This window comes from Engystomops pustulosus, chromosome 10 (assembly GCF_040894005.1).
Source record: "Engystomops pustulosus chromosome 10, aEngPut4.maternal, whole genome shotgun sequence".
Classification (NCBI taxonomy): Eukaryota; Metazoa; Chordata; class Amphibia; order Anura; family Leptodactylidae; genus Engystomops; species Engystomops pustulosus.
In genome coordinates, this window is record NC_092420.1 from 73,534,589 (window position 1) to 73,550,225 (window position 15,637).

A 15,637-nucleotide genomic window follows, 5' to 3' on the forward strand; every position below is an offset into this window, starting at 1 on the left:
GCACTGTGTTCTTTCACTGTTTTCTTCAATTAAACAATTAAATTAAATGTTTTAATTGTATCTTTTTACTGTTCTTCACTTTTTTTTTTTTAATTAAATGCTCGTTATCGAGCAGGGCAAATACTCGTCCGAGCAACGAGCCGGTCCGAGTATGCTAATACTCGACCGAGCATCAAGCTCGGACGAGTATACTCGCTCATCACTAGTCACATGTTTTAGATCGTGGATGGGTTTTGAATGCTATAATTAAATAAGGATTATTCTTAACTGCACCTGTGAATGTGCCTGATCACCCCCTTCCTTTTTATAAAGGTTGCATATATATAATATATTTGTAGGTATATATATATATATATATATATATATATATATATAATATGTATATACACTCACCGGCCACTTTATTAGGTACACCTGTCCAACTGCTCGTTAACACTTAATTTCTAATAAGCCAATCACATGGCGGCAACTCAGTGCATTTAGGCATATAGACATGGTCAAGACAATCTCCTGCAGTTCAAACCGAGCATCAGTATGGGGAGGAAAGGTGATTTGAGTGCCTTTGAACGTGGCATGGTTGTTGGTGCCAGAAGGGCTGGTCTGAGTATTTCAGAAACTGCTGATCTACTGAGATTTTCACGCACAACCATCTCTAGGGTTTACAGAGAATGGTCCGAAAAAGAAAAAACATCCAGTGAGCGGCAGTTCTGTGGGCGGAAATGCCTTGTTGATGCCAGAGGTCAGAGGAGAATGGGCAGACTGGTTCGAGCTGATAGAAAGGCAACAGTGACTCAAATCGCCACCCGTTACAACCAAGGTAGGCAGAAGAGCATCTCTGAATGCACAGTATGTCGAACTTTGAGGCAGATGGGCTACAGCAGCAGAAGACCACACTGGGTGCCACTCTACTTTCAGCTAAGAACAGGAAACTGAGGCTACAATTTGCACAAGCTCATCGAAATTGGACAGTAGAAGATTGGAAAAACGTTGCCTGGTCTGATGAGTCTCGATTTCTGCTGCGACATTTGGATGGTAGGGTCAGAATTTGGCGTCAACAACATGAAAGCATGGATCCATCCTGCCTTGTATCAACGGTTCAGGCTGGTGGTGGTGGTGTCATGGTGTGGGGAATATTTTCTTGGCACTCTTTGGGCCCCTTGGTACCAATTGAGCATCGTTGCAACGCCACAGCCTACCTGAGTATTGTTGCTGACCATGTCCATCCCTTTATGACCACAATGTACCCAACATCTGATGGCTACTTTCAGCAGGATAATGCGCCATGTCATAAAGCTGGAATCATCTCAGACTGGTTTCTTGAACATGACAATGAGTTCACTGTACTCAAAAGGCCTCCACAGTCACCAGATCTCAATCCAATAGAGCATCTTTGGGAAGTGGTGGAACGGGAGATTCGCATCATGGATGTGCAGCCGACAAATCTGCAGCAACTGTGTGATGCCATCATGTCAATGATAACTCTATTATAGTATATAGAACTGTGTGCTCACCCAGACTGAACCCCCGGCAGAGCACACCGCCAAGTAGTGAAAGGAGGGGAGGGGGAGTGAGTGCTCTCCCTTGAAAGTCTGGATGCCTCGCTCAGTCACTGTGCCACGAGACAGTGCTAACTCGCCACACTATGACTGGGTGCCAAAGACCTTTATGTGATCTTTATTATGCAAATTGTGCAGCCGGATAACGGGACCCATACAGTCATATGAACGGGGCCTTAGATATATTTCATCATCTGTAAGATCAGACCATAAAGCTTTGAAGCATAGTTGATAAAATGCTGGTGTAAAGGATTATTTCACATGATGTGTTATCACTGAAGAATTGAATAATTGAAAACTCTTAAAACTTACCGAGAGTTCTACCATTTGTGTTGAAGTTATTGAATCTCGTTGTTTCTAGAAAATAAAACATAGATAGTACGGCCCATGCCACACTCATATTGGACCATGGACAATTACAAAAAATATACCTGCAAAAAATTGTGGATTTTACAAAGTACGTATTTTTCAGACTATAAGGCGCACTGGATTATAAGGCGCACCATCAATAAATGCCTGCTAAAACATCTAGGTTCATATATAAGGCACACCAGATTATAAGTGCACCTGATTATAAGGATGTATGACCAGCAAGGGGCAGACCTGTGCACAGTTCAAGGCAGCTGTTGTCTGTAAGTATGGTTCATATATAAGGCGCACTGGACTTTGCTTTCTGAGAAAATCAAAGGATTTTTGGTCCACCTTATAGTCCGAAAAATACGGTACGCATTTTTCTAGAATTTAGCGCTTATTTATGATTTGTAAAGCGCTATGGAATATGGTGGCACTATATAATTAAAGATTATTATTACAGTTGTAAAAAAATGTATCTTTAATATACTGCAGAGTTAAGATATATCACTTCAACAGAAAAAGAGGTTCCCTTTAACTTATTTAAATCTTGTTTGCAATTTTGCAAGGTACACACTGTTGTTTGAGAAGATTTTTACTATTGTGTGTGGGGATGTTAAACATTATTCTTATAGTCTTCATTAAGAAATTCTGCTTAATTTTTAAATAAACAGGATGCAAAGTTCCCCTTAGTATCAGTATTTCTTCTCTGTTGTCAAGGCAGATCTGTCTGCTAGGCTGAAGACTTCTCTCCTATCATTTCTGATCTTCTTTCTTTGCTATCTCTTTGTTTGTTCTTCCATGTTTTGCCTATGGATTGGTTTTGAAATGCTATAAACAGAGAATATTTTTTTTTTACTGTGAATGTGCTGACTGAACCCCTTCCTTTTTTGATGAAAGTGTGTATATATGTATATTTATAAACGAAAGTTTGTATATATATATATATATAATATATATATATATATATATATATATATATATATATATATATATATATATATATATAAAGAAAAAATGGCAGCACTCCGAGATTGAATGTGATCAAAAATGTACTTTTTTGATCACATTCAATCTCGGAGTGCTGCCATTTTTTCTTCATTTATACTTTGGATGAAAGTATATATCAAAAAATGGTGGCACTCCAAGTTCTATGAAAAAGGAATTCTTTTATTCCAGAACTTGGAGTGCCATCATTTTTTGATTTTTATATGCGAAAGGATTTAACAAACCTGAAGGTTGAGAACCCGATTTTTTTCTTAACTGGTGCAGCTGAATTGTTTTAATATATATATATATATATATATATATATATATATATATATATATATATATAGATTAATGTCCACCTACCACAGTGAATTTGAACAACATCTGAAAGATATCTGAAAGAGAGATAGGAGATTTGCTACCCAAAATTTCTTGGCCTCCCCCACTGCTGCTCTCAAATGAGAAATGGGGAGGCTTCATTTTAGTATCATAATTAAATGGAAATTGTCTCTATTGTAAGAGTATTTCCAAGTGTGTAAACAGGCAACTTCTTTCACGTGGCTATGTGATCACTTGGACTGGATCCCTGGCCAGAGCACAGTGCCGGATAGTGAAGGGATGGGGAGTGAGGGCTTTCCATGGAAAGTGGATACACCTGGCCGTGAGACACTCTCAGCTCACCGCACTGTGACTGGCTGCCAAAGACCTTTATGAGGGCCTTAATCTGACAGCAAATACAGTCATGTGAATGGGGCCTTAGATACATTTTATCATCTGTAAGATCAGTCTTATTGATTATATAGTTGTGAAGCATAGCTGATAAAATGCTGGTGTATAGAATTATTTCACAGGATACGTAATCACTAGAGATGAGCGAGCGCTAAAATGCTCGGGTGCTCGTTATTCAAGACAAACTTTTCCCGATACTCGAGTGCTCGTCTCGAATAACGAGCCCCATTGAAGTCAATGGGAGACTCGAGCATTTTTAAAGGGGACCAAGGGTCTGCACAGGGAAGCTTGGCCAAACACCTGGGAACCTCAGAAAATGATGGAAACACCACGGAAATGAACAGGAAACAGCAGGGGCAGCTTGCATGGATGCCTCTGAGGCTGCTTAATTGCACCATTATGCCAAAATTATGGGCAACAGTATGGTGATGACAGAGTGACCGAATGAGGCTAGATAGCATCTAAAACATCCAATAATTGACCCTGACACTATAGAAGACAGCATGCAGAGGCAGCAGCAGCGGCAGCAGCGGCAGGCTGGAGAGTGGCATGGCGACATACCCCAAATGGATTCAATCCAATTTAAAAAATTTCTTTTAGCGAGGATAACGTGTAGCACTGTATATATCAGTATTTTGCCTGCTTAAGGCGGCAGAGAGGAACCAAAGGAGGTGAGCAAGAAGCGCTGAAATGATTTCCTATGTGAACAAAAGGTTGACGGTATATTTAGTCGATAACACAGCATGGTGGCGACATAGTGACCAAGTTCCATAACGTATGTGGTGAAACACCCGAACAAGGAGCCTGACACAGCTCGTTTGCTAAGGGGACGACATGTGGAGGCAGCCATGGAGACGACTTCCATGATTAAGAGCGACAGTACGGGGCATCCATATTGCGCTGCTATGATTAAAACTTCAGGTCTTCAGCATGGCGGCGACAGATGCGCCGAGTTCCATTATGTATCTGGTGAAACACTTGAAAATTCTGCCTGACACAGCTCGTTTGATAAGGGGATGATGTGCTCTATTTCCTCTCGTGCTCCAGCGTCTGGGGTATAGACAGTTGAAAGTTGCGCATGGAGACATTGGTGGACGCTATGGAGGATCGTGGAGGCGAAATGGACAGGAAACAGCAGGGGCAGTATGCATGGATGCCTCTGAGGCTGCCTAATCTTGGGATGGAGCTGGCGGTCCGTTGCCAGGTAAGCTTACACCTGTCAGAGCCCCTGTCTCTCGGCTCCTCCCCATCCAAAATGGGCCTGGGGGCCAGAAGCGTTTACTTTGAAAAAATTATAATTTTCAAAGCAGGCGGGGTCATTTGAATATTTCACCTAGGAATAATAGAATAGCATAGTGCTTCTATTTTTAATTGTTTTTTCAGAAATGGTTCCATGATTAAGAGCGACAGTATGGGGCATCCATATTGCGCTGCTATGATTGCAACTTCAGGTCTCCAGCATGGCGGCGACAGATGGGCCGAGTTCCATTATGTATCTGGTGAAACACCCGAAAATTCTCCCTGACACAGCTCGTTTGATAAGGGGACCATGTATGGAGGCAGTAGAGTAGTAGTAGATTAAAGGTGCTGCAGTTAAAACTATGTTAGTTGTATCTTGGGATGGAGCTGGCGGTCCGCTGCCAGGCGAGCTTTCTCCTGTCCAAGCCCCTGCCTCTCGGCTCCTCCCCATCCAAAAAGGGGCCTGGGGGCCATAAGTGTTTTACTTTGAAAAAATTATAATTTTCAAAGCAGGCGGGGCTACAAACAGCACTTCTAAGAACCTTTTGTATAAGATCAAGTGTAGTACTGTTCTTATAAGTAATTGGCTTGGTTATGGCGGTTATTCAGGTTGAGCTTCTTTCACTTGGTGGAGAATGGAAATCCTGAGAAATCCAGGCTTTATTCATCTTGATAAGCATCAGCCTGTCAGCGCTGTCAGTCGACAGGCGTGTACGCTTATCAGTGATGATGCCACCAGCTGCACTGAAAACCCGCTCAGACAACACGCTAGCGGCAGGGCAGGCAGGAACCTCCAAGGCGTACAGCGCCAGTTCGTGCCACATGTCCAACTTTGAAACCCAGTAGTTGTAGGGAGCTGTGTGATCATTTAGGACAATGGTATGGTCAGCTACGTACTCCCTCACCATCTTTCTGTAAAGATCAGCCCTACTCTGCCGAGACTGGGGACAGGTGACAGTGTCTTGCTGGGGTGACATAAAACTGGCAAAGGCCTTGTAAAGCATACACCTGCCAGTGCTGGACAAGCTGCCTGCTCGCCTACTCTCCCTCGTTACTTGTCCCACAGAAGTACGCCCTGTCAGAAGGGAAATACTGTTTCAGCTTGTGCACCAGGGCCTGCTGGTATTCATGCAATCTCACAATCCTTTACTCTCCAGGGATGAGAGTGGAAAGATTTTGCTTGTACCGTGGGTCCAGGAGAGTGAATACCCAGTATTTGGTGCAGGAATAAATTCTTTGAACGTGAGGGTCACGGGATAGGCAGCCTAGCATGAAATCTGCCATGTGCGCCAGAGTCCCAATGTGCAAGAATTCACTCCCCTCACTGGCCTGACTGTCCATTTCCTCCTCCTCCAACTCCTCTTCTTCTGCCCATACAAGCTGAACAGTGAAGGACTGAGCAATGCTCCCCTTTTCTGTCTCGCCAACATTCTCCTCCTCTTCCTCCTCATCCTCCTCCACCTCCTCCGATATGCACTGAGAAACAGACCTGAGGGTGCTTTGGCTATCAACAAGGGAATCTTCTTCCCCCGTCTCTTGTGACGAGCGCAAAGCTTCTGACTTCATGCTGACCAGGGAGTTTTTCAACAGGCCAAGCAGCGGGATGGTGAGGCTGATGTTGGCGGCATCGCCACTGACCATCTGTGTTGACTGCTCAAAGTTACTCAGCACCTGACAGATATCAGACATCCACGTCCACTCCTCATTGTAGACTTGAGAAAGCTGACTGACCTGACTACCAGTTCTGGTGGAAGTTGACATCTGGCAGTCTACAATCGCTCTGTGCTGCTGGTAAACTCTGGATAACATGGTTAATGTTTAATTCCACCTCGTGGGCATGTCGCACAACAGTCGGTGAGTGGGCAGTTGGAGGCGGCGCTGTGCTGCCCTGAGAGTGGCTGTACTTCCTGAAATGCGCACAGATGCGGCGCACCTTCGTGAGCAAATCAGACAGATTGGGGTATGTCTTTAGGAACCGCTGAACTATCAGATTTAACACATGGGCCAGGCATGGCACATGTGTCAGTCTGCCGAGTTGCAGAGCCGCCACCAGGTTACGGCCGTTGTCACACACAGCCATGCCTGGCTTCAGGTTCAGCGGTGCCAGCCACAGATCAGTCTGCGCCGTGATGCCCTGTAATTGCTCTTGGGCGGTGTGCCTTTTATCGCCTAGGCTCAGCAGTTTGAGCACCGCCTGCTGTCTCTTAGCGACGGCACTGCTGCTGTACCTAGAGCTACCGACTGATGGCGCCATGCCCACGGATGGTAATTCGGAGGAGGAGGGGTAGGAGGAGGCATAGTAGGCCTGAGAGACCTGGACCGAGGTATCCCCCACAATCCTCGGCAGTATATGACCAGCCACAGGGTCAGACCCGGTCCCAGCCTCCACCAAGTAAACCCAATGTGCCGTCAGCGATATATAGTGGCCCTGCCCGGCAGCACTCATCCACGTGACCGTGGTCAGGTGGACCTTGTCAGGAACGGCGTTGGTCAGGGCACGGATGATGTTGTCTGACATGTGCTGGTGCAGGGCTGGGACGGCATATCTGGAAAAGAAGTGGCGGCTGGGGACCGAATACCAAGGGGCGGCCGCCACCATGAGGTTGCGAATGGCATCGGTCTCTGCCAGCCTATAGAGCAGCATCTCCAGGCTGAGTAATTTGGAGATGTGGATGTTGAGGGCTTGGGCATGTGGGTGAGTTGCACTGTATTTCCTCTTGCGCTCCAGCGTCTGGGGTATAGAGAGTTGGACGCTGCGCATGGAGACATTGGTCGATGCTGTGGAGGATCGTGGCGGCGAACGTGTGGTTTTCGCACGGGAGGTGTTTGGGCCGGGGTCCTGGGCAGGGGGCTGACTAGCAGAGGCAGCAGATGACACAGTGGAAGGAGCAGTGGTGTGGCCGGCCGGAGGTGAACGGCCTTGGTTCCATTGAGTGGGGTGTTTAGCATTCATATGCCTGTGCATACTGGTGGTAGTTAAGCTGGTAGTGGTGGAACCCCTGCTGATCCTGGTGTGGCACAGGTTGCACACCACAGTCCGTCGGTCATCCGGTGTTTCTTTAAAGAACCTCCAGACTTCTGAAAATCTAGCCCTCGCCACGGGAGCTTGACTACGTGAAACATTTGGCGCTGATGCACCAGCTCTGGCCCTGCCTCTCCGTCTGGCTCCACCACTGCCTCTTCCAACCTGTTCTCGTCTCGGCCTATCAACCCAGCTTGGGTCTGTCACCTCATCATCCTCCGATCCCTCAGTCTGCTCCCCCCTCGGACTTCCTGCCCTGACAACAACTTCACCACTGTCTGACAACCGTGTCTCCTCATCGTCCGACACCTCTTTACAGACTTCTTCCACTACGTCAACAATGTCATTATGACCCACAGACTGGGACCGGTGGAAAACCTGGGCATCGGGAAAGAGCTCAGCAGCAACCAGACAAGTGGTTTGTGACTCTGGGAAGGGTCCAGAAAACAGTTCCTCAGAGTATGCCGGTTCAAATGCCAAACTTTCCTGGGAGGGGGCAGACTGGGGGGAAGGAGGTTGAGGTGGAGGGGCTGGAGGAGTGCTGATTTCGGTGACATGGGTGGACAGCGTGGAAGACTGACTGGTGGACAAATGGCTACAATCCACGACATCACCTGTTTGCACTGTTCTGTCCTCAGCAGTGCTCTACCACGAGTCCCAGTAACTTGAGACATGAACCTAGGGAGTGTAGCTCTGCGGCGTTCCCCTGCTCCCTCATCAGCAGGTGGTGTCTCACCTAGCCCAGGACCACGGCCTCTGACCCCTGCAGTAGTTGGACGCCCACGCCCTCTACCCCTACCCCTAGCCCTCGGGTTCAACATTTTCAAAATTAAAGTGTAAACTGTAAATTTATTTTGTGTTTTTTTTTTTTTTTTAACAAAACGATCAGAAGAAATCACACAGCTACCACAGAAGATGATGATGATTGCTATGGCTAGTTTCTAACCTACACTGACAGCACACAACAGGATTTTGTGTTGTGCCCAGCCACAAGCAAAGAATAAAAATATTCTAGCCCTAACAAGGGCTGTTGGGTTCTTGTAGACTCACTCCTGCCTAACAGTAAGCTAATATAACACCCTAACGCTATCCCTGCAGCAGCAGAAGCTCTCTCCCTAACGGCATCCAGCCAGAGACTGATGCGCAGGGGCTAGTCTATTCCAGGGTCACCTGATCAGGCCAGCCAACCACTGCTATCGACGTGTAATTGTACCACGTGATGCTCGGTGGAGTGCAGAGTCTCCTGGCTTGTGATTGGCTCAGTTTCTGGCCCGCCAAAAATCAAAACGGCGGGAGATGCAATTTTCTCCAGCTGGCGAAATATTCGTCCGAGCAACGAGCAGTTCTGAGTACGCTAATGCTCGAACGAGCATCAAGCTCAGACGAGTATGTTCGCTCATCTCTAGTAATCACTGAAGAGTTGAGTCAATGAAGACAATTAAAACTTACCGAGAGTTCTACAACTTCTTCTGAAGTTATAAAATCATGATTGATCTAGAAAGTAAAACATAGACAGTACAATAAATAAAGCTGCATAAAACTTTAAAGTCTACAAAGTAATCATTTTCTTGAATTTAGCCCTAAGTTGCAAAAAAAAATAAATAAATTTGTCATTAAACCCTTGCCGCCAAAGCCACTTTTTAACTTCTTGAAATCACCCATTTTTTAAAATCTGACATGTCACTTTAAGTGGTTATAACTTTGGAAGTTAACCCCCTTCCCGTTGAGCATCGTAAAAGTATGGGCTAATCCCTCTCCATAGCCGGTAAGCAGGTAAGCTGCTAGCACTGATCGCGGGTGTTTTCCCGCTGCCACCATCTTGCTGAAGATCGCCGCTTCCCGTGACGTCATAGGGGAGTGGCAATCCATTGCTATGACAGACCCGCTTCCGAAGACCCGAGGCTGTATAATTTTAACTTATTCATTACAATGTACAATTAGCACATTGTAATGAATGAGGAGGAAAATCCCTAAATACTGCCATACTGTAGTATGGCAGTAAATGGTAGTATTGATCAGACAACCTAGGTTAAAGTACCCTAGTGGGTCTGAAAAATAGTAAAAATAAAAAAACAGTTAAAAAAATTATAATACAAAAACAAATTCAAATCACCCCCCTTTCTCTAGAAGTGCTATAAATATCAATAAACAGTAAAAATCACAAACACAGTGGGGGTCATTTACTAAGGGTCCGCGGAGCGCATTTTCGTTGGGTTTCCCGACGATTTCCATTTTGTGCCGAATTGCCCTGGGATTTTGGCGCACGCAATAGGAATTTGGTGCATTGGCGCCGGCTTGCACGTGACACAAATCAGGGGGCCGGCCGTTGGACAACCCGACGGATTTAGACAACGCACAGGATTTAACATTTAGAATTGTGTCACAAGACACGCACTTACAAGCACTGGGAAGAAGCAGATGAACTCCGGTGGACCTCGGCCCAGAAGCGACCGATGCAGGAACTCCGGCGCACGATCTTAGTGAATCGCGGCAGACCCGAATCCTTGCTGGACAATGCACCGCCGGATCACGACAGGACCAGGTAAGTAAATCTGCCCCAGGTATTGTCTGAAAATGCCAGACCTATCAAAATATAATAACGTTTTTCCACTGCATTGAACGCCCTAATGGAAAATAGCGCCCAAAGTCATTTTGAAAAATTGTAAAAAATGTATTAAAAAGTGATGAAAAGATCACACAGTCCTAGAAATGACAGCATTTAAAACATCAACAAAAATGCAAAAATGACACCATCCACAGCTCTGTACAACATAGTATAAAAAAGTTATTAGCGCCAGAAGGTGGCAAAATAAAAAAAATGTTTGTACATGAGGTTTTAAAAGTACACATTCTCAGTTTTGAAGTTTGATACCCAAGTTCTCGAGTATAACAATACCCCACATGTAGTGGTGACTGCTGTATGGGCACACTCCAGGGCATGGAAGGGAAGCTGCACTATTCAGAGCAGTTTGCATTGTCACATTGTAATGGCTATACAATCTGGACATTTGGTCAATTTGGACATATAAGGGCTTATTTTCTGCAAGATTAGATGCACCTTAAAAATACTTCAGATTATTGATGAGATTTTATTAACTGTTGAATGTATGGAGGAAATGAAAATTGTCAATTCTGGTGTAATATTTTTTGCATTTTGGGGAGAAAGGGTTCTCCTTATCATAAAAATAATATGTTATATTTATTGTATAAATTACTATGTTTACGGTAATATAATCCATTTTTTATAGTTTTTCATGTAATTTAACTTTTACTGAAGAAAAACTAATATAGAGAAAATATCCGTTCTGGAGCCGATGCCAGAAGCCGGATGTAGTAGTAGTCACATGTCGGCAATATAAGGAAGGGGTTAATGTACTGCAGAGTTCAGATATGTCCCTTCAACAGAAAGAAGGTACCTTTCCTTGTATCACAGTGATTCTATCCTACAATGGTTAGACTCCTCATTTAATTGCTGGGAATATTAGGCGTATTAAACAACTTCTTAATTTGGACCTTTCTAGAACCCCAAAGTAACATTTATGGGTCTGAATGTGCAGGAGTAGAATACAACTTTTGTAACTTAATAAGCTAAGTATGATCAAAATATAAAACATTTAACTTATTTATATCAGTTTTTTTATATTAATGTTAACATTGCAGTTTATATTTTTACCGAACACATGATCTTCGATAGCTTGTGAGGCATTAGAGAGACATCACTCTAAAATAAAGGATGTAAAAGTAAGTTATGGCTGTTATTAAAGTCATTGGGGCAGATTTATCAAGCAGTCTGAAAGTCAGAATATTTCCAATTGCCCATGGCAACCAATCACAGCTCCCCTTTAAAATATTCATGAGCACTGGTGAAATTTAAGCTGAGCTGTGATTGGTTGCCATGGGCAACTGGAAATATTCTGACTTTCAGACTGCTTGATAAATCTGCCCCACTGTCATGGATTTATTTTAGTCAAGTGTATATTGTGCTGTTAGCTAGAACAATATAGAATGGGTTGACAATAAAATTGTGAAACAATGCACAAAGCGCTTACTGGGGCAGTACTGTGAGTGTAAAGGGTTGTGTCTGTGTGTTTGGTGCCCTTGCTGGTGTGTTGCTGAAAATCCCTCCTTCCAGCAAAAAGAGGCTAGACAATCTAGACAACAAAAGCATATAAAGATACAGTCACTCAGTTATCCAGCGCAGGAATGCCTGTGTGTATCTCTCTTTCTATGACTGACTGTCTCCAACTGTATCTGTGACTGTTTCTTTCTGAATGCCTCTGACTGTCTGTCTGTCTCTATCTGTCTCTGACTGTCTCTGTCTTTGACTGTCTTTGTTACTGACCATCTCAGTCTGTGATGGTCTGTGACCATTTTGTTCTGTCTGTCTCTGTTTCTGACCGTCTCTGTCACCGACTGTCTCTGACTATCTTTGTCTTTCTCTGACTGTCTCTTTTGTCTCTGTCTCTGAACGTCTCTGTCTCTGATTGTATCTGTCTTTCAGAGTCTGTCTCCGTCTCTGACTGTCTTCATCTGCGACTGTCTCTGTCTGTCTACAACTATGTCTGTCTCTGACTGTTACAGACTCTCTCTGTTTCCGATTTTCTCTGTATTTGTCTCTGTCTCTGACTGCTACTTTGTCTATGGAGCTACTTATCAGAAGTGTCTGAGAGCAGAACAGTTCTAGTTGCCCATAACAACCAATCAGAGCATAAGTTGCATTTTCCCACAGCTGTTTATAAAATTACATAGATAAAATTACAGTTTTCATGGGAGACCTTATCTCTTTATCCCTATCCATCTTACTGCACACATAAGCTATCTTATACTTATTCCCTATAGTAATTAAAGCTCAGAGCTCATTCTATCGTATATACTCGAGTATAAGCCACCCTGAGTATAAGCCGAGGCCCCTAATTTTACCACCAAAAACTGGGAAAACCTATTGTCTCAAGTATAAGCTGAGGGTGGGAAATGCATTGTTTGCAGCCTCCCCAGTATACACTCAACGGCCACTTTATTAGGTACACCATGCTAGTAACGGGTTCGACCCCCTTTTGCCTTCAGAACTGCCTCAATTCTTTGTGGCATAGATTCAACATGGTGCTGGAAGCATTCCTCAGAGATTTTGGTCCATATTGACATGATGGCATCACACAGTTGCCGCAGATTTGTCGGCTGCACATCCATGATGCGAATCTCCCGTTCCACCACATCCCAAAGATGCTCTATTGGATTGAGATCTGGTGACTGTGGAGGCCATTTGAGTACAGTGACATTGTCATGTTCAAGAAACCAGTCTGAGATGATTCCAGCTTTATGACATGACACATTATCCTGCTGAAAGTAGCCATCAGATGTTGGGTACATTGTGGTCATAAAGGGATGGACATGGTCAGCAACAATACTCAGGTAGGCTGTGGCATTACAACGATGCTCAATTGGTACCAACGGGCCCAAAGAGTGCCAAGAAAATATTCCCCACACCATGACACCACCACCAGCCTGAACCGTTGATACAAGGCAGGATGGATCCATGCTTTCATGTTGTTGACGCCAAATTCTGACCCTACCATCCGAATGTCGCAGCAGAAATCAAGACTCATCAGACCAGGCAACGTTTTTCCAATCTTCTACTGTCCAATTTCGATGAGCTTGTGCAAATTGTAGCCTCGGTTTCCTGTTCTTAGCTGAAAGGAGTGGCACCCGGTGTGGTCTTCTGCTGCTGTAGCCCGTCTGCCTCAAAGTTCGACGTACTGTGCATTCAGAGATGCTCTTCTGCCTACCTTGGTTGTAACGGGTGGCGATTTGAGTCACTGTTGCCTTTCTATCAGCTCGAACCAGTCTGCCCATTCTCCTCTGACCTCTGGCATCAACAAGGCATTTCCACCTACAGAACTGCCGCTCACTGGATATTTTTTCCACCTAGAGATGGTTGTGCGGGAAAATCCCAGTAGATCAGCAGTTTCTGAAATACTCAGACCAGCCCTTCTGGCACCAACAACCATGCCACGTTCAAAGGCACTCAAATCACCTTTCTTCCCCATACTGATGCTCGGTTTGAACTGCAGGAGATTGTCTTGACCATGTCTACATGCCTAAATGCACTGAGTTGCCGCCATGTGATTGACTGATTAGAAATTAAGTGTTAACGAGCAGTTGGACAGGTGTACCTAATAAAGTGGCCAGTGAGTGTATAGCCAATCATCCCCTAGTAGTATAGAGCCAGACTCCTGTAGTATATAGCCAGCCAGCCTCCTGTAGTATATAGCCAGGCTAGGCCCCTGTAGAATACAACCAGCCCCCTTAAGTATACAGCCAGCCACCTCCCTGTACTCTACAGCCAGCCAGCCCCCTTTAGTATATTACCAGCCTGCAGTTTGTCAAGCACATAAAAAATAAACTTACATACTCACCATCTGGCGGGTTCTCGATGCTTGGCACGGCTCCCCGATGCTCCAGTCCCCGCGGCTTCTCTTCTGTCTTCTCTCGGCTGTGCATCATACTATGATGTTATCAGCAGCCACATCATAGTGTGCGCCGGCTGGCAGAGTGCATGGCCACAGCTCTGCTGGCTGTTACAGCGGAGAGAAGACAAAAGAGGACCCGCGACGAGTATAGGGAAGCCACAACGAGAATCGGGGATGCCGGAAGGTGAGTATGTAAGTTTCTTTTTTTAATTGACTTGTGTATAAGCCAAGGGGAGATTTTTCAGCACATGTTTTGTGCTCAAAAATTCGCCTTTTACATGAGTATATACGGTAATGACCCATGACAAAATAGCAACCAATCATGTCTCAGCTTCTAACTGCCACAGCATCAGACAATGGCTCCTGTATATGGTGGTTAATAAGTGTATTTTGGAAAGTGTGGAGCGAAAATTTTGACTAAATTCCTAGTCTATGACGTTGCCTGAGTCACAGAGAGCGGCTGTGCAAAATTTGGTGATTTTAAACGCGGCTGTGCAGATTACTTTACTGGACATACACACATACATACACACAGCTATATTTATTAGATTTGTATGTATGTACCGTCAGGGCCTTCCTCATACAGGTTGATAGCACAGCATCATCGGCCTGTAATTAAAAATAGAAATATTTTTATTAATAATACATGTCCATATGTGGCATATTACCAGAGAGATTACTTGAATATGTTTCATATTTATTTTAAACACCACTGTCTCATAAAGAGATAATTACTTATTTAATCAATTAATTAAATGGTTGCAAACTTTCTTTAGCTTTAGTGAATTTCACTTTAAACCTGGCACTGAACCCCTGGCAATGAATAATTCTAAACTTACCATGGTACATAGTACATCCGTTACATCGTTACTTAGGTTTAGATGATCCTGGAGAAACACAATAACAATTACTTTTCTTGACATTTTTAAATAAAAGTTGATAGCAGGAGTAAGGCTGTCATTACACCTGCTCTAATAGGGAATAAAAGACATAATTACATAGACAAAATGATAATTAGTATCAATATTTTTTCTTGCCGTATTTATAGGAACTGTTATTACCTTTATGAGAACCTTAAATACATTTAAACCTAGGAACCGACACACAGCAAGCAGGATTTAAGAAATTCCAGGCTTTTATTATATCCAGTGCAGTCCCGAAATGCAATCTGGCTAGACCCCTCGAAAAAACTGGTGTACTCAGGGTGTTCACACCCAGTTAGTCATAGTTGTAAAAGAAGCAATGGGAAAACCACACACCCGTCCTCTCAATGCGTTTAAAGG

At 44.2% G+C, this 15,637-nt stretch overlaps 1 protein-coding gene across 2 annotated transcripts in view; it reads right to left on the reverse strand.

Moving 5' to 3' along the window:
* The window catches only part of LOC140103990 (uncharacterized), a 53,354-nt gene that overhangs the window by 15,998 nt on the left and 21,719 nt on the right, over nt 1-15,637 (reverse strand). For both annotated transcript variants that reach the window (XM_072127311.1, XM_072127310.1), the window contains exons 7-11: nt 15,194-15,241; nt 14,919-14,963; nt 11,561-11,608; nt 9,337-9,381; nt 1,869-1,913 (exon numbers count right to left, since the gene is read on the reverse strand). In XM_072127311.1, the coding sequence (XP_071983412.1) occupies nt 1,869-1,913; nt 9,337-9,381; nt 11,561-11,608; nt 14,919-14,963; nt 15,194-15,241 (231 nt within the window). The remainder of the gene's footprint in view (nt 1-1,868; nt 1,914-9,336; nt 9,382-11,560; nt 11,609-14,918; nt 14,964-15,193; nt 15,242-15,637) is intronic.